This window comes from Manacus vitellinus, unplaced genomic scaffold, assembly GCF_001715985.3.
Source record: "Manacus vitellinus isolate BGI_N305 unplaced genomic scaffold, ASM171598v3 scaffold_15_pilon, whole genome shotgun sequence".
Taxonomy (NCBI): Eukaryota; Metazoa; Chordata; class Aves; order Passeriformes; family Pipridae; genus Manacus; species Manacus vitellinus.
The window spans coordinates 4,797,700-4,815,755 of NW_021939122.1; the positions used below are offsets into that span (position 1 = coordinate 4,797,700).

The 18,056-nt window shown below is 38.8% G+C and overlaps 1 protein-coding gene across 1 annotated transcript in view; it reads left to right on the top strand.

Moving 5' to 3' along the window:
- Window positions 1-875: 875 nt before the first annotated feature.
- The window catches only part of GBF1 (golgi brefeldin A resistant guanine nucleotide exchange factor 1), a 116,397-nt gene continuing 99,216 nt past the window's right edge, over window positions 876-18,056 (top strand). Inside the window, exons 1-3 of the mRNA XM_029958478.1 lie at window positions 876-972; window positions 5,008-5,113; window positions 6,364-6,430. Of these exons, the coding sequence (XP_029814338.1) occupies window positions 5,018-5,113; window positions 6,364-6,430 (163 nt within the window). The 5' untranslated portion in view covers window positions 876-972; window positions 5,008-5,017. The remainder of the gene's footprint in view (window positions 973-5,007; window positions 5,114-6,363; window positions 6,431-18,056) is intronic.

The window sequence follows — 18,056 nt, forward strand, 5'->3', positions numbered from 1 at the left end:
CCCGCTGCCGGGCATTTATGTGGAAGCGGACTGCCGCGCTGCGGGGAGCAGGTCCGCCTGCCATCTTTGGATGCGGGGTCATTGCCGGGGCAAGAGACCGTTGTGACGCGAGTGATCTGTCTCTGGCGGGACGGCGGAGGGGCGGGAGAAGACGGCGCGGCGGGGGACGCCGTGCGGGGCCCGGGCGTGGTGCGGGGACGGCGCCGGGGCGCCCCAGCGGGCGGGGCGGGGGATGGTGGGGGGCGGCCGCCCCCCGCCCGGGCCGGGGCTCGAAAGCGCGTGACGGTGCCACGGGGCGGGGGCGGAACGAGCCCCCTGCCACGACTGCCGCGGTGTGCGGGTGTCAGCGAGGAGCGGGGTCAGGGCACCGGGCCGGGCCGGAGGGAGGTGCCCGGTGTGCGCTGCACCTGCACAGGCTCCGCTCACCGTGCGCCCAGGGGGCTTGATGCATAAAATTGGTAGAAACGGGCCTTTCCCTGCATACGGTCAGAACCTTCTTCTGCTGCAGGGGAAAGCTCAGAGCTCACTTAGCGTGTGTGTTAGGAGTTCAGCTGGTGGCATGTTTCTCGTCTCAACAGTATGAAGTAGCTGGAAGAAAGAAAATGCCCCTTGCCAATTAACCTTACGTTTTGAGTTTACTATGCAGTTTTGACAGATAAATGTGAGTTGCCTTTCTCTCCTTGATTCCCAGGCCCATCTCACTGTTGCAGCTGACTGTGAAGGCTTGTAGAGGAGCTTGTCCCACATCCCTTTCTGATGTGCCACCAGTACCTTGTTGCTGCTGTTTATCTTAATTACCCAGAATTATGGGACCACTGGACTGCACATTCTTTTCCATACTTACAAATTATTACTTTTATGTCACTTTTGTCCAGGCCTTGGGAGCTAGCCTTTGGAGAAACATCCTAAGTTCTCTGAATTTTTGCTGCCTGTGATGCTTATTGCAGAATAGTTACTACATGAAAAACCCAAGTAAGTTAAATTTCCCAATAGAGGTTCATGTGCCTTCCACATGCGGTTTAGAAGGAAGAAAAGGGCCTTTTCCTTATCAGCTGGCCTTCTGGGTAACCTGGTTAGCTGTGAGATAAGCAGAGTTGTTTGTGATTCGTGGTTGTGTGTTTTGGTAGCAGTGTATTTTATCAAGACTTGAGTGGCCACATCTAGGTCAGAGACTGCATAGATTATTCATACATTGTCATAAACAGTGCAAATTTAGGCCAACAGAAGCTTACTTTGAAATACTACCTTTCTTGCATATGTTGTGATTATGTTGTTTTTCATTACTGTTATTTGCTGGAGTAGTTTCACCGAGTCAGTCGGTTGCCATAGCTGAAGGCTAAAGTTAGTGATAGGAAGAAGTGACTTGCTGGAGGTCTGCCAGACTTCGCCACATCTGATGCTAACTCTTGCTTGTTTCCAGAAGAATTGCAGTCATTTCTCTGTAGAGGAGGGAGTGTTTCCTAAAACTCTGCCCAAGGCTGCCTGTGGTAATACTCAGGAATAGTTTGGGTTCCTGTGTGTTGGGGTGTTTTGGGGTAGCATGTTCCAAGGTTAAGCAATGGAATGCTCAGTGCACATGTGAGATAACATTTTCAGATGTAAATCTTGTTGGTGTTTTCATATGAAAATTTTACAAGTGATGGTTTTTCAGAAATCTCAGAATAGTGATAATTATTATCCATAGAACATTGCTGAAGGTTTTGAGAAGGTTATGAATGTGAACTTTTGTTCTTTTATGACATGCTTGGGCATCGACCTTTTCCTACTTACAGTGTTCCCACTATAAGTGCCAACAGGGCAGCTCGTTGTCTTGGTTTGGAGCTGTCATTCTAAATGTTGAAGTTCTGTGCAGGAGCCAACCTGAGGACTGGTCTGCAGCTTTAAGCAAATGAGTGAACCTATCATGAGCAATAAACAGGAGTTTATGTAGGACTAACTCAAGGGTTAAGGAGCTAAAAAGCATTTGAAATTTGATAGGTACTTTTCCTGGTTTTTTTTGCCTAACTCAAGACCACAGAACCGAAACCATTTGTTTCTGAAATGAGTGCACTATCTTGTGTTACATTAAAGATTGCTATCAAGAAAGGTGTCTGATCTTGATCTGAAGACATCAAGAGGTGACAGAACCATGCCTTTGCTAGGGAGGTTCTTTACAAGTTTTAATGATCTTCAGTATTAGTAGTTCTGTTAGCCCATCCAACCAACAGTTGTACAATATCCCATTTTTCAGACCATATCTGTGTAATATTAAGCCTGAATTCATGTTAGGAATTTTTTTTTCTGTAAATTGAACAAACATTTAATGGTTTTGCTTGACTCTTACCATGCTCTCTTAAACCCAACTGATTGTTCAGTGCTGGTCTGGTAACTCATGTAACTTTTTCTCTGTCGCTTCAGAGCATTAATTTCAATCTTAAAACTTCTTTCAATATAGTACACTTATACTGAGCTCCAAAGTGTGATCAGCTGTTGCTTGTGGTGAAGATAGAGTTGAAGGAACACATACAGACATTATCTAATGGTTTAAAAGGGGAAGAACTTTGGGAAGTGTGGAGTTTAGTGAAGCTATATCCATTACTTGAAAGAAACTTTTACATTTTTACAGGGATAGATGGTGCTTTTGGTGGGCTTAGCTTCCAAGGTGCATCTCTCTGGAAACAGTTGTCTGGCTTTCCTGCCCACTCTGTAGTTATTTTCTGTTGCAAAGGTCCTTTGCATGAGTGAGAGTATTTCACTGTGGTTTACTTTGGAATGTGTGTGCTATTGCTTTGTTAACTGAAAGCTTAAATATAAAGCAGTATTTCCCCCATCTCTACCCAGTGTTGGTGGTGAAGTGGGCTATATGTCTGATGTTTAGAGACTGAGAGTGAATTTGCATCCCCAGCATGATAGGTTGGTTTGGTTTCACTGGTCCAGTGAGTTTGTTGGCCTGTGTAAAGTGAATTCTTGTACTTTTGAATAAAGTTATATTTAATGGAATGGGCAGTGAGGAAAGGAGTGCATTCTCACCAAGTCTTCTCAGGTAGTTGCCAATGAAAGGACATAAGTGCAAAAATACCCCCTGAAGTTTTGCAGGGTTTTAATATGTCAGGAGAGCCCTGCCAAGCAACAAGGATTTCTTGCACACTTGCTTGTAAGGATCATGACATTCAGTTTCCCAACAGGTTAAAAGGAAAAGGTGTGTGTTGTAGGTTTGTGTTTATCACCTTTATCAAACCTTTGGGAAGGACTGAGTTTAACAACTTTTTCCATCTTGATTCTTTTATGTTAAAAGTAGAGTCTTTTGCTTCCCTATGGATGACCCATTGTGATTTTAAGCTGGAGTCCTCATTTGTTCAGTTGTTTATTTTTCTGAACCATCTAGTAGTGAATGAGATAAAGTACTGATCTGATCTGTTATGACTGTTCTTATATTGTAAAATATTTTTGTCCTTACACTGGGAAATACCATTATATATAATTAATCTAACAAAGTAAGAAACAATTTTGCAGTAAGATGATTCATTCTATTACCAACATGGGAAAAAACAAAGTAAGAAATCTGATGCCACCCCTTGATAAGGTATCATTTTATAATACTTTGCTTTCTTTCTGTTATTTATGGAGTCCTGAAACAAATTAATCTCTTTCAGAGGATATTTGTGTATTTGAAGCATTGTTGATACATCAAACATGTTAATTAATATGAAGCCTGACAAATCCAGGATGTATGTTCTGAAATTTCTGTGGTGGTCTTTCTGAGGTCTTGAGTAATGCACCAAAATCATTTCCTTCCAGCTTTGCTTTCGCTACATGGGCAAAAATCCTTCTCAAATTCTCTGTGGTTTTTTACCCCCTACTTCCCCTCCCCAGCTGAGTCTTTTAAATGAGCCTGTCTGATTTGAACTGTTATGGTCAATGTTTCATCTGTTTTCAGTCTTTTGCTTCTCTATGGATGACCCATTGTGATTTTAAGCAGGAGTCCTCATTTTTCTTTCATTCTTCTGAAAAAGTACCATTACTTGGCTGCCATTTCACTAAATCATTCTTATTTGCAGACATAGTATCATCTGACTCTCTGACCTCTTTATAAGTCCTGTTTATTCTTTATAAACAGTTGTGTCTGTTTATTCCCTTCCATTCTTACTCATTTCTTTAGGCTTGACTCTGTATGGACTATAGCTAGTATAGAGAGAACGGCCCCATAGTAATTCATTCTTTGTTTCTTTTCCTCAGACCATTAGAAATATTTCTTGCTTTTAATTTTTCCCCCCTCTTCTGACTCTCTCTGGGTACATCAATTAGATGTAAATAGGCAAATAGATTTCTGCCTTTAGCTTTCTCACTTTTGCTTCATATGTTTTGTCCAATTTTGTCTCTAGTTTTGCTCATTTCTTTGTGGGGTCTTACCCATGTCTTTTTACTTGCCTGCTTCCTTGAAAGTTTTTTTTTTTTTTGTGACACAAGTGTGAAATCAACATCTGTTATAAATTACTTCATTTTGTCAATGTTTTAAGTCCCAAAGAGTTTTGCCCTGGCCAGCTTATTCAAGCCACTGATGCTTATTTAACAGAGTACAAGGTTGGCTTTGTGTTCCATGTGGAACTGCGGGACTTCGCCAAAGTGCTGGAGATGCGCATGTTATTGCATTGTCATGGCTGTCTGTCCTGGGACCCCAACACTTTATCTTTCTGTGAACTTACATGGACTGCAAAAAAATGAGGAATGTGCCTTGACAAAGTTGTCTCTAGCATGTCTCTAACAAATGTCCTGTTATAACTAACTGTCTGCTCTCATGGTCTTGAAAACACGCTGTGGAAAAGTGTCTTCCTTTTGTCTTCTTTTTGATGAAATAATTGTATTTGTTGTATGTAATAACTTGTATTTTGTGTATGCACAAAACAAAGATCTGAGAGTTTCTTGCACCATTGAAGGCCTCCTCTTGACTAGGGCCAACTTTATGTTTCATCTAAGGAAGACAGTGATTCTGAGGGGCAGGAGATTAATTTGAATTACCTTTATTTGCAGGACTGTCAGGATGGTGGATAAGAACATTTACATTGTACAAGGTGAAATCAACGCAGTGGTGGGAGCCATAAAGCGTAATGCCCGATGGAGCACTCACACCCATCTGGTAAGTTACCTTGAAGTTTTGCTACCTGTGGCAACAGGTAGAAATACCTATGGCAGAAACTACTTGGTTTTAGAAAAGTACCTCAGTTTTTGTAGCAGTCGTTATAGTACTTTTGTAAGTAAAGTTGGAATAACTTTCTACATTTTGACTTCTCATGTGCCAGCAACTGTAAGAGCTACAAAGCTGGAAATCTACCTTTTTACCCTGTAAAAGAGTATTCCACGTTGTATTCCACATGGGAATCATGTCATTCAGACTTTTATTGCCTTGTATGTCAGGGAATTTAAATATATATGATTTTGTTTGATTTAGCACAATGTTTTTATATATCTTTTGTGCCTTCTTAGGGAAAACAGTCCTCATCATGAAAGCCATGAAACAAAATGAAAAAAATTGAGGAAGTCATTATATATAGGTTATTTTTTAATTTTCATATGGCATACTATCTTTTTTCAGCTCTGTTGTTGCTGCTAGCTACATTCCTGACCAAAACCTGTTAATAGATTCAAACCTGCTTTGATAAAAGCCATTAATACAGTGTTTCCAGGTCTGACGATGCATTGGTCAGTTTATGGCTGCCACAGTGCAAATGTGTGCGTGTGGTGCACTTGAGAATGTCACATGAGTAGCAGATGGCTGTCATCCAGCACCAGTGGTTTCAGTTTGTCAAAGGGCAGGGCCCTTTTTCTGCCTCCCCGTCGAAGGTGTGGGTGCAGCTGTACACAGCTTGGAGAAACTGCTGCTCCTCCTCATTTTAATATCGTAAAGATAGACTAAGGCTAAGGGATGCAGCTAATTCATATAAATATTGCACTGTGATTCTTCCTTCACGTTATTTTAATGGCACCAAATGTCATTGTGTTGCTGCTCCCATTACAATCTGCATAGATTAACATTATAGCAAATCCAGATGAGCCATTTCAATATGGTATGAGTTAGATTTGCTGTGAAATTTATTGAACAGCAGAAGGCTAATCAGAAATACTTCTAAGGGCAATAAAACCAAACCAGAATGCTTAGTCCTGGACCTAGAGTTTGACATTTGAGCTGTATGATACTGGGGAGCACTAGCAGGAAAATAAAAACGCTTCCCTTGGTTTTGATGGTGTAAATGGACTGACAGTGATAAACTCAAACCACAGTACTTCTGTGAATATGACTATGAGGTCTTTAACAGACCCATTATAAAGATTTCTCTTCAGGAATATGTTTTCCTCATTAATTGCTTCCTTCCTATGTATAATCTATAGGATGAAGAAAGGGATCCCCTGCTACATAGCTTTAGCAACTTAAAAGAAGTGCTGAATAATATAACAGGTAAGCTTATACAGAAATCAACAGGTATGTACACCTGCTAGGATATATGCAAATAAATGTACAGGTGTACTTATTTGTCTTACTCACTATCCAGAAGTCATTAATTGAATAACAAGAAAAGAGGAAATATGTATATGCTTTTAGACAAATAATACCAATGTAAGCTAGCATATAAATACCACTGCTACCAGTGTATATATGGAGATACATATATATGTGACTATATATATACTTGTGTGTGTATACACAAACATATTTTTATATAAACATGCATGTTTCTTCAATATACTGAAGCTCGTAGTAATATATGAAATCTAGTGTATTATCATGTGTAGTTTTTTCGTGCTTTGTTTATGCTTTCTGATCTGTGAATGATGGGAAAAATTTGCTTTGCAAGTAGCATTCCTTTTGTTTTGTCCTCACATTCTTTGCCTTGTTGGTTTTCATTGTGTTATCACTAAAAAGTGAAGCACAGACCTTGCTTTCTATTTGGATCTCTTAAGTGAAAGACTGACATTGTGGTCACCTGCACTGAAAGGAACTGGAAATCTATATTTATTACACAAGTAGAACACAAGACTGTGGTGTGTATTCTGACCATTTTTTTCCCACAACCCATCTTTCTCCCCTTCCCCCCACATTTTCTGTGTTTGTGGTTTCAGGAGTGATTGTTTAAGTGTGACCTAATTATATGTTGAGAGTCTGGGAGTGAGGCTAGTCCTGACCTCCACGTGGCATTCTGATGGTTCTTCTCAGGATTTGTCTTACTGATTGTAGTATTTGAAAGTAAGCTTTATTTCTGGTCCCTTTATTACAGTGGGTATTCAGAAATGCACTCAACCTACGTTTGAGGTGAACTTTTTGTGTTTCTGTTTGTGAAGCATGCTCATTCTTGTGTCAGTCCCATAAAAGGTGTGCTCCCTAGAAGTACAGTAGTGCTGCTTCCAGGTGCTGACAAGAGGTGCTGAGGACATGTGCCAGTTCTGAGCCCTTATTCCCTCTGATTTTGTGGCTTCCTGTAGATGTAGTGCTTTACTTTTCTTTGCCAGGTGAACTTCCCTTGGCTATGGGCAGGACTTTTCTGTCAGGTCATGACATCCTAGGAAACTCCTGCCCAGATTGCATGTCTGGATAGTATCTTTCTTCTGGATGTTATGCTCGTACCTTGTTGTGACGATTTAAATCTGTGGGGTTTTTTGTTAGCTCACTCACCTTGTGTAAGAGAGGCATGCAATGCCAAAAGTGTTTGGGCAGGAAATTTTCCTTTTCGCCTTTCTATGAGGTAAAATTTTCTTTAAAATAAGACTCCTGAAGTTCTTTGCCATTATTGCAAATATCTCTCCTCATCATCAGGAACAGGGAATGTCAGGATGCTCAAATACATGCAGTATAAGTAAATGTCAGGGACTGGCCATTTATCTAGAGCAGCTAGATTCAATGTGCTGTTGACTTGTTGGGGGAAAAACACAAGTTCACTATCTGCTTATGTTAGAGAAAGCAAATTTTAATGTACTGAGAGATTCAGAGACTCCCTTTGAGTATTAGTCATCATGTAATTGTGGTTTCTGCTGAGATAATAATTGCCTATATGTGGTGATGATAGCGCGTTGGTTTGACTACATGGGATTCTTTTAAATAGGTAATTTCAGCTTCAGTGACTGCTATTTACCAACTAGTGTCTCGAGATAGAACATCACTGCTATGCTCCATTTTTTTCAGTTTTAGACATGGACTGGTTCCCAAGCAGTACCTTGAACCGTAGAGGATCTCCTGCCTCATCTTCCAGGCAATGAAAAGTCCAAGCTTAGGGGTTTTTGGTGTAGGGTTTTTTTTTTTGTTTTTCTTTTCTCTTAGACCTTCCTTTCATGTCTCTTTCATTAGCTCATGGAAACACATTGCTTTTATATTTAAATTTATTCAAGCTGTAATCTTTGACATTTGAGTTAGCTTTTAGTACAATTTTGCATTTATAGTAATATATATTATGTATTTTCTCAATCCCCCAAGAACCCATTTTAATCTGTTCCGGATGCAAATTTCAGGCTGCCTTGTCCCATCTCCGCTCTTGCTCTCTCCCTCCCTTCCCCTCCCCCATGGAGCATGTTTGATCAGGTGTGGCAGGAATATCCACTGTCAAGCTGCGCCCTTTATATTAGTCAATATTATCCTTCCTTCCCTCCCACTCCCTTCATTCTCCTCTGGGCTTTACCAGTTGATTTATAATTTTGGAATTCTCATCGGAGTCTGTAATACAGTTTGTTCATTATTTAACCAAAACCTGTTTAATGAGCAAAGAGAGGCAATGTAAATGTTAGGCATGTTGCAGTGGAGTACCTTTTGTTCTCCTCTGAGCTAGTGGGTATTAACTCTGTCATGACTGTGATGCTGAAATACCCTGGTCAAGGGTATGAAGATGTACCGTATACCCCCAGCAGCTAAAGATTCCTGTTTCAAAGTGTTGCACCCCCAAAGTAACTAAATTACATACTGTGTGTTGTTTGATTACCAAAACAGTAAAAGCTTGCTTGCAACTGAGGAGTGGTATCCCATCCCATTGGTCTAAATAGACTCTCAGAAGAAGCATCTAGAGAGGATCAGCACAAAAAATCCCATGATTATGGTAAGAGTAACTTCAGTTCTACGGTTCAGCATACCTAGCCAAGGGCCTTGGACCTGAGTTATGTGGAATGAAGTTTCTCTTTCAAATTCTAACAGAGAAACTTCATTTTATGTAGATTTATAAAGAGTTTAATAATTTGAAAATGAACAGCATATCTGCTCTGATCCACTATCGTTTGGTTTATTGGATGCCATTTTTACACTTTCGTGGGTTGCATATATTTTGGTTATTGATAATAGTTGCCTGAAAAACAGAAAGGAAAAACAGAGGTTCTGTTGTCTTGGGTGATGCATAAGATAATCCAAGACAAATTCAATAACTGAATGCCTGTTATACTGAGATAAGCACTGTAAGCGTAAGCTTGATGTGATGTCTTGTATTTCTAGTGCTTAGAAAAAGCAAAAGTCAGTGTCCTGAGTTATGACCATATGGAAGCAGTGACTATCAAGCTTTGTCCATGCATGCAAAATTAAACTACAGCTACATCTTCAAAGGTTATTCTAAAACTGATGAAAGCCTGGATTGTGAGTTTGGATTTAGGGCCACTGTCACCACAACTTCCATTTGACTGCTCTTTAAAGTGAGCTGAGTATCTTGAAAAATGTGTCTGGATGTTGAAATATTTGTTCATTTTGTCAGTTTTGTTTTGGATTCAGGTCAACAAAAGGAAGCTTCCTTTTGACATCCAGTGGTAACTGAGCATTGTCTCTTTCATGAGTGCTTCCAACTTAGGATGCTCTCGAGCTCACCAGGGTAATGCTTTATAACCACAAATGACTGGTAATTTGAGTTAATTAAAAGCCTGCTTTTCCATGATTTGACGAGGAATGGGTTTCCTTAAATCTCGCTGTGGCTGTTGAAGCCTTCAGACCATTCTGGTATGGTGTAGAGGTAAGAGCAGATACTTCTGTAGTCATTCTTCTCATTGCACAATTCATGCTTTGCTTTGACCAGGGGGATGAGTCAGTAACCAGGATTTTTGTGCCTGAAGTACTGCTTACTGGTGTGTAGGATGGCTTTAGGACAGACAAGACTGAATACAACTGCCTTCTACAAGTCATCACTGCAGTGGGAGAAGCAGGTGTTTGTGGAAAGTGTGTGCATCAAGAGTCTATTTAAATAAGGTTTAAACTAGGTAAACACACCTGTGAAGAGGTGCTTGTGTATATTTTAGGTCCATGAGTGCCAGACTGGAAGGTTTGAGTCCTTTTATCCTCTGGTGGTTCAGAGTTAGTGCATTTAAACAGAAGCTGCAAAGTAAGCTGTTAGAAGCACTCTGATTTCATGCACATTCATGACATTTTAAATGAATGCTTGTACAGTGGGTTCAGAAGAATCTTTTCATGGCTTATTTCAGACAAGAAGCTGCTGCAAATCTCCATCTTTAGAGGGTTGGCTGGGGCATTAAGAGCTGGCTAAAGGTCAAATGACTGTAACCATAAGAGAACCTTTGCCCAATGTACTGACTTAATATACTTGTTACTGTAGCCATCAGTTTTCTGGTATGTAGACTTGATTGCACACTCATTTTCTCATGTCTAAGCTCTGGAAACTCAGTTTTTTGTGAAAATCTGGCAGTTATATAAAATAGTACAGGGATTTTATCCTATTTTGGGATTAATGCTTGAACTTTTTCTGAGAGATCTAGTTTTAAGAAATAGTAAATCAGTGGTAAATATAAATGTGTGGCCTGTTCTCAATGCTGTTGAAGTGCTGTTGAATAAAATATGAGATGTTCATTCTGGCCTATTCAAGTTAAGAAATAAGAAAAAAATCATGTTTGGGTCTTTTTATAAGGAACTATTGGAATTAAATGATATGAATGTGTGATACATAAAGATCTGCAATGCTTGTTGCTTTGCCCTTTGCAGATAACAGCAATACCATATTTTATTTATTATTTATATCTCGAGTTTCTGTAGGAAGTACCTGGAGTTACTAGCAAATAACAAATATTGATGAACCTTAAGCTGTGATATTTCTCCCATTGTTTGCACTGAAGGATTGCAATGTTATCTAGACCAGACATTAAGAAAAAAAATCACCTAAACTTTTTTTCTGTTGCGTATCAGGTTCCTATAAAAGATCCAGAAGACTCACTGATCTCCTAGATTATATCTGTTCTTGTGATAACTAAAAGAAAATAAAAGGAATTTTTTTTTTAAATAACAGGTATCTGTACATGTTAACTTGGTATTTTGGAAGACCAAGCAATTCAGGCTAGCATTTAGCTTTTTTTGCATTCTCTGTAAATTTTTTAAGAAGAATGGAAAGAGTAAAATTGACAGAGTAAGTTTTCTTCCATAACTTCAACTCAACCTCATTTTGATTAGTGAAGGGCAATACAACTTTAGTCCATATTGAATGACCTGACACAGTATACAGAAGTGGTAATTTATTTATCTTTATATTTTCTCTCACCTTCCTACTATAAGAAATATGAAGATTAGGGTGACAGCCTTGATTTGATGCTTTGATTACAGATTGAATCCAGACATCATTTTTGCCAATTGTGTTCAGGCAATACAGTAAAAGTTGTTATTTTAAAAGCAAGTTTCTAGTCTTTATGAATGCAGGCATCCTTCCAAGTGTACAGAGAATGTAAACCAATGCAGTATTTTTGCTTTGAAGCTGCAGGTAGTTCTAGATATTCTCTTTGAGTGAGACTAATCTTTTTAATCTCATTGTAGCATCAAATGAGTGAAATTACCATCTTATGGCTGAGGTCTTTGAATTTCCTCAGGGAGTATGTTTCTATTGATATTTTTGGCATAGATTTTCTTGGTGTTATAAACCAGACTTTTCCCAGGTGCTTGCTTACTTTGTACTTTACTTTCTCAGTGATTTTCCTGGAGTTACACTAATGTGCTCTAAGAATGGTGGTAGCTGCAGTGACAGACCTGGGATGTGAACATCTCAAGCCCAAAACTAACACCAGAATTGTCATGTTAAGATTTTGTTTATTTACAAAGGAAGAATGTCCGTGATGAAGAATAACTGTTAGTATTTGTGAAGCTTACAGATGCATGAAGACAAGCACCACAACCTTTTTCAAGGCTTTTCTGTTGTGTGCAGGACAGCATTTATTCAGTGTGTGAGGAATAAGGTGTGGATGGTGTCACTCTAAATGATTCTGTGGAATTGTACACTGAGCCCTTCAACACAGGTTACTGGATGAAACTGGGACTCATGAGAAGGGGAAGCTTGTAGCTGAGAGATTTATAACTTCAGACTGAACAGGCAAAAAGGAATAACAACTGTGGTTGTGTAGCATCCTTAATTTGATAACTTTTTAGCTCTTGTGTTAATCTTTTATTTTGTATTTCTGAGTAAGAAACTTACTGAATAAATTCAAAAGAAATGGAGTGAATCTAGGAATATCTAGAGCAAAAAAACCAATCAGCCCAGTAAGGTGGTCTTCTCACGAGGTATTTCTGTATGTCTCCTAACATCCCTTCTGCAGCCCAGTGCAACCACCCTTATGATACCACCTAAGCATCCTTTCAACTCAAGTTCTTTGAGTGTACTTTTAAGACTTTGCTTGAAGCTTAAAAGTCATCCTTCTGTGCATGGCCAATGACTGGCAGGTACAGGCAGGAGGTGGTGCTGTTGGAAGGAATTGTTTCCTGGCACTTAATCCTTAAGGACCCAAGGGTTTAGATGGACAAGCGCTCCTGGCTTTTGCTTGGAAGAGTTCCCACAGTGGGCTTGTTCTGTAACACCAGCCTTCTGTTACCAGTGCAGGGCTGGGCTCTGAAGAGCTGCCACATGTGTGTGGTGTGCAACTGACTCTCTCTTGTTCCACGCTTGTTGAGCAATTACTGTCCCACTTGTTGGGCACTCCATTATTTCCTTCAGTTACTGTGTCTGTGTAAAGTGGAGCCATAAAGGAAATGGCTTAATATACATACATTAGAAGGCAATAAATTGCAGTTTGATTTGGTGGAAAGGCAGTACCAGATGCTCTGTAGAAGCTAAGATTCCTCTTAAGTCAGTCATGGAGGTTTTATATGAAGTTTTTTTGATGGTGATGTCTTTGTTTTGGTCAAGAGTAGTGTAAAGGAATTGTGGCCAATTAAGAGATGTTAAGGCTATTTGAATTACAATAAAAACCCTCTGCAAGTAGAAGTGTACATGAAATTTCTGAATTCTAGTAGAAGTTTATTAAATATATAGCTCTTCTGCCACCTTTCCTTCTTTTAACTGTCTTCTCACTGAACTGCTGCCATCTAACCTGTTAAAAATAGTGCTTCAAAGGTGATTCACTTCAAAGAAGCAATAACTTGTGTCAGGAAGTGCAGGTGCATATTTATATAGTTCCATAATAGGTAATAGGACTGCCAAGAAGTGTTCATCATGCATACACAAGAAACATACTGAAGTATTCCTCATCTCAAAGAGTTTGTAGCTTGAGAGGGTAGCAGCAGAGAGAAGTCATTAAGTATACAAAGTTGTTAAACACTTGAGGATTTTTCTTAACGATTACCTGTTCTTCAAACAGGCTGTCTTTGGCTGATCCCTGATATGGTTTATACCGAGGTGTGAGTTTCAAGGAGAGGTTTGAAAGAAGATACAGTTGGATAAAATGTCCTTTTTTTCAGAAATAGTGCAGGGTTTTGTGATAAAGTACTGCTTCTCTCAATAATTAGTATGGAAGAAAAAAAAGCAGCAAAAAGAGAGGTAGAACAGCAGGGAATAAAAAGTAAGTGTAGAAGTAGGAGACTAATAGAGAACATTATTATTAAATTAGTAAATTGATTTGTTGGGGAACATTAATAGTGAGGGATGTGCAGTTGCTGGGTTGCCCATTTGAGGTAAACTTGCAAGAGCTTTTTAAGGTAACTGAATCTAGCTTGTTAGCTGCCTGATTGTTGTGGAATAGGCTATTGCTGAAGGGTTATTTTTAGTTTGTGTTTGTTTTTTTGTGTTTTTGTTGTTGTTGTTTGTTGTTGTTTTTCTTTAAATCAGGAAAAAAAATAATTTTCCAACATGTTATGGACCTTCTCATTGTAAGTTCTTAAAAAAATGTCAGATAGATAGTCAAGATCTGGCTTTTATAATTTGCCTATAGAAAATTATATAAGACAGCAGATTTGTCCAGGAAAGAGAGAGAAAACTTACAACTTCATACAGTCCTCTTCATACAGTTCTTTTAGATGACATGATTTTAACTTGCTTTTCAGCAACTACAAAAGCTACAAAAAAAAGAAATTTTGACATATGAAGTTTACAATACAGTGGCTTAAAGGTAGGGTCTGAGGTTTTGTGATATGATGGATTCTGAGAAGAGAGAGATGGAAGTGTCCTGGATGAGTTTGTTGATTGTATCAACAGATACTTTCTGGGGAAAAACTTTGGGAGTGAATGGAAATCTGTGGTTTTGTTAGAGTGAGGAAGGCTAAATCATGGGTTAAATATATGTGAATATATTAGGGACAGTGAATCAGTACATGTCATCCCAAAATTGTAGGAAATAAAAAAACCATCTTGAGAGGGAACATTTATCAAGTGGTCATTGTAGAATATTGATAGATCTGCATTAGTATTTTATGATGCACTGTATCCATGTGACTTGGAAATGCCATTGGAAGTGTTTGAGCAACCTGCTCTTGCTTTGAACTCCTAATTATGTTTGGACATTTTTTGTTTAGTTTAAGGGCACTGATAGACATAGATTCCTCATCGCTTGAACTTTCTGAAATTAGTATGTCTGTGCTTTTTGCATGGTGCAGTTGGGAAATTAAAACTTGCCAGTTCAAACTCTCGCTGTATTCAACGTGTTGTGAAAGAGCAGATGTATAGTTATGTGACAGTTGAGGAATAGGCAAGACATTATGACAAAAAAGCCCCAGTGTGAGATGGGTAGAAATGTGAAAATAAAGTATGTTAGATGAGAGCTTGCACATATATGCAATAGAACTAAAGTTTGGGGTGACACTGGCTTTAGCTATCCTGTTAAAATGAATAGATTGATAAACAGCTTATTTTAATGTATTTTGCACTGTAATTGCAATTACACAATTAGAATACTCAAGGGGTGCACTTCATTAATGCTTGTTAGCTGAATGTGTTAAATACTTCAGTGACGGTAGTTCTTCGATTGTTTGATACTCTAGCCTAATATAAGCACTTCAGAAGTTCTGTTTTCCAGTTCTGTCCTTGTAGCAATAAGCTGAAACATATAGACATACTGAAGCAGTAAGTTATAAACAGAGCAGTCTTTCAGAAAGTGTAAGCTGCCTTTGCTTGGTGCAGGAGTCTGAGTGCTTGCATGACTGTAATTGTCAAAGCATGTGCTATGTAAATGAGATGAGATACTTCAAAACAATACTCTTCACTTTTAATCATGTTTAGCTTGATTCTGGGAGGAAGTATTTTATTAAGATGTCTTTGTGCCCTGTTACTTTTCGTGAAATTGTAATTTTTCTTGATACAGTGATGAAGTCTGCAAAGTGGCTGTTGAATTAGATTCCATTTACTGCCTGATTAACTGCCTGAATAATTCAAGTGGCAAGTTGTAAACATGAGGAATTGTTGAAATAAATAAAGATGTGGTTGTTACCTTGATCACGGCATATTGAAAGAGAATGATCTGTTAGTTCTGGCTATAGCCTAGGGGAGGAGCTTTATTCTAGAAATAAAACAAGTGACAGTGGTAAAATATGCTTGCTTATGTAAGCATCTTTAGTAACTGCACTTAGCAACTTGGATGTTCTTCAGAGTGGGATTAGACTCTTTATAGTGGCCTGTAATAGTTCTGTAATAATGAAGATGACTGTCATGACAGCATAGAGGAGACATCATTAGCTGGTTTTCACTTCAGTCTGAATGACGGGTTTGTCATTCAGAAATACCATGTTTTTCTTTACATATTCAGCTCTTACTGAAAAAAAAAAGTTTATCTATCTGAAGTGCAAATATATTCGGTCGAACTTAAAATCTAACAAACACTCTCAAATTTTACTTCTGTGCTTCTCTCTATTAAATACATTCTGCCTCAGCAGAGTTAGCACTTCAGATGTGATTAGATTGGTACAGGGAGTAGTAGAACACAGTCCTGGGAATATTTTCTTTGGTGGCATTGTTGATGATGAACACAAAGGTGTAGGAAATATGTGTGCTCAGATATTTACCAGTCTGTTAAAATATGGTCAACGGAAAGAGACTCTTTTAGTTGAAACAGGAGTACTTGATTTGGCAAAGAGATAAGTTCTAAACAACAAAATTTTCTGAGAGCATGTAACTTCTTTGTGTAGTACAGGAAACTGAATACTTTCATCATGAAGGCTTCTGTTTCATTAACGACATAAGGGAAGAAATATACATGATTGATAAATAAAAAACCTAATGTTTTCTTGAGAAAAGGGCTTTGCCAAGAGTGTTGGAAACACGGGAGAGGAAGAAATGAAAATATTGAGACACTGTAGAAAGCAATAGAAAAACACTTAACAGTAGCTGAATGGTAGTTCAAGAATTGGAAAAAACATTTTCTTCAGAGAAAACAAATTGCTGAAGAAATATATTATTAAATAATGAGGAAAAGGGAGATCATCACAGACATCCTGGAATACTGAATTTAATGGTTGTTTGGTAATAAACTATTAAAGCATTGTATCACAGACAACATGAACCTGTATTTTGCAAACTGTTCTCCCTTCACTTTTATTAACAATCCATTAAAAATCTGAATGTGAAGTTCATTCTCATTCAGCTGCCTTTAAATTGTAGTTTCTTTCTGGATGTCAGTTCCTTATGCTGTGGAGTTTCTCAGCCCATACTGGTTCTTGTTCACATGCACAAGACCCATGTGGAGCAGCGGAAGGTCACACGCTCCCTTTCACTCTGCAGGAACAGCAGGTGATGGTACCAGCTGTTCACATCTCTGTATTAGATGCCTGAATTTGAGCAGCTGTATGAGGCTGCTAATAAACTCTAACATGTAATGCAGTTCATATTTTGCCCACATTTCTCTTGATCCTACTCAGCCATGGCCAGCATTTTTTTTAATATCTTTCGATTCTACCCATAAGGTGCTAATTTTCTTTCTTGTCGTGCTTGTCTCCACTACTCTTGTATGATGTGCCAGTCAGATGCTTGTAAAGTGTTGCAGATTTGAAAAGGAAAGGATACCAGAAATGTGCAAACTGTACGGGGTTTAAGGCAGCAGGAACAATCTCTCTAGCAAAAACATTTTCAAGTTTTAATGCTGTAACGAAAATAATCTAGACTGTTTTAAAGGATGTACTTGTGCTTAAGCAATACTAGTTTTGAATACAAACCTAGGTGTGTGTTTGCCTGTTTGTTTTAGAAGAATGGGTCAAAGTGCTTTTGTTCTGAAGAACCTCTGTCTGCATCCAGCTTGTTGAAGAAGTCTTGTTATGTGAATCTGCTATTAAAAGGAGGCTACAGCGGTTTTTAATTCCACCTTGAGTATAAAATTGGCCTGGCCATGAGTTTTGATATATCCACAGTTGATTTCAACTTGTGCTTTTTATTTAAAAAGCTTATTTGTGACCTGTTAGGACCCTCTGTTAAGCCAGTTAAATAAACGGTGGAAAGGTTGAAACTGCCTGTCTGCGCTTTCCAGAAAAGGGGAGGAGGGAGCCAAAGGAAGGATATTTACAATTTTAAATCCTTTCAGCTGCTCTGTTCACCTCCTTCTCTTGCATCGCTGGTTTAGCTCCCATTGCCCTCTCTGGAAGACTCATAGTACCTAGAACTGAGAAATACCTTGGTTCCACTGACTGGCCACCAACATGATGACAAAGTCTTCTTGCTAGTCAGATTCTGAGAGGTGACTCTGGTGTTCTGTGGGGGATTTTTGGTGGATTTTTTTTCTTGTTTTTTTTTTTGGGGGGGGGAGGTTGGGGTGGGTTGGTTTGTTTTTCCCGCATTGCTCTAATCTCAAAAAATGCACTTTGGAGTTGAAGCAATATTGATTGATGTAGGAGCTGTGAAGAGCATCTTTTAACAATATGGAGGTGGGAGTGGGGAAGAGAGTTTGTT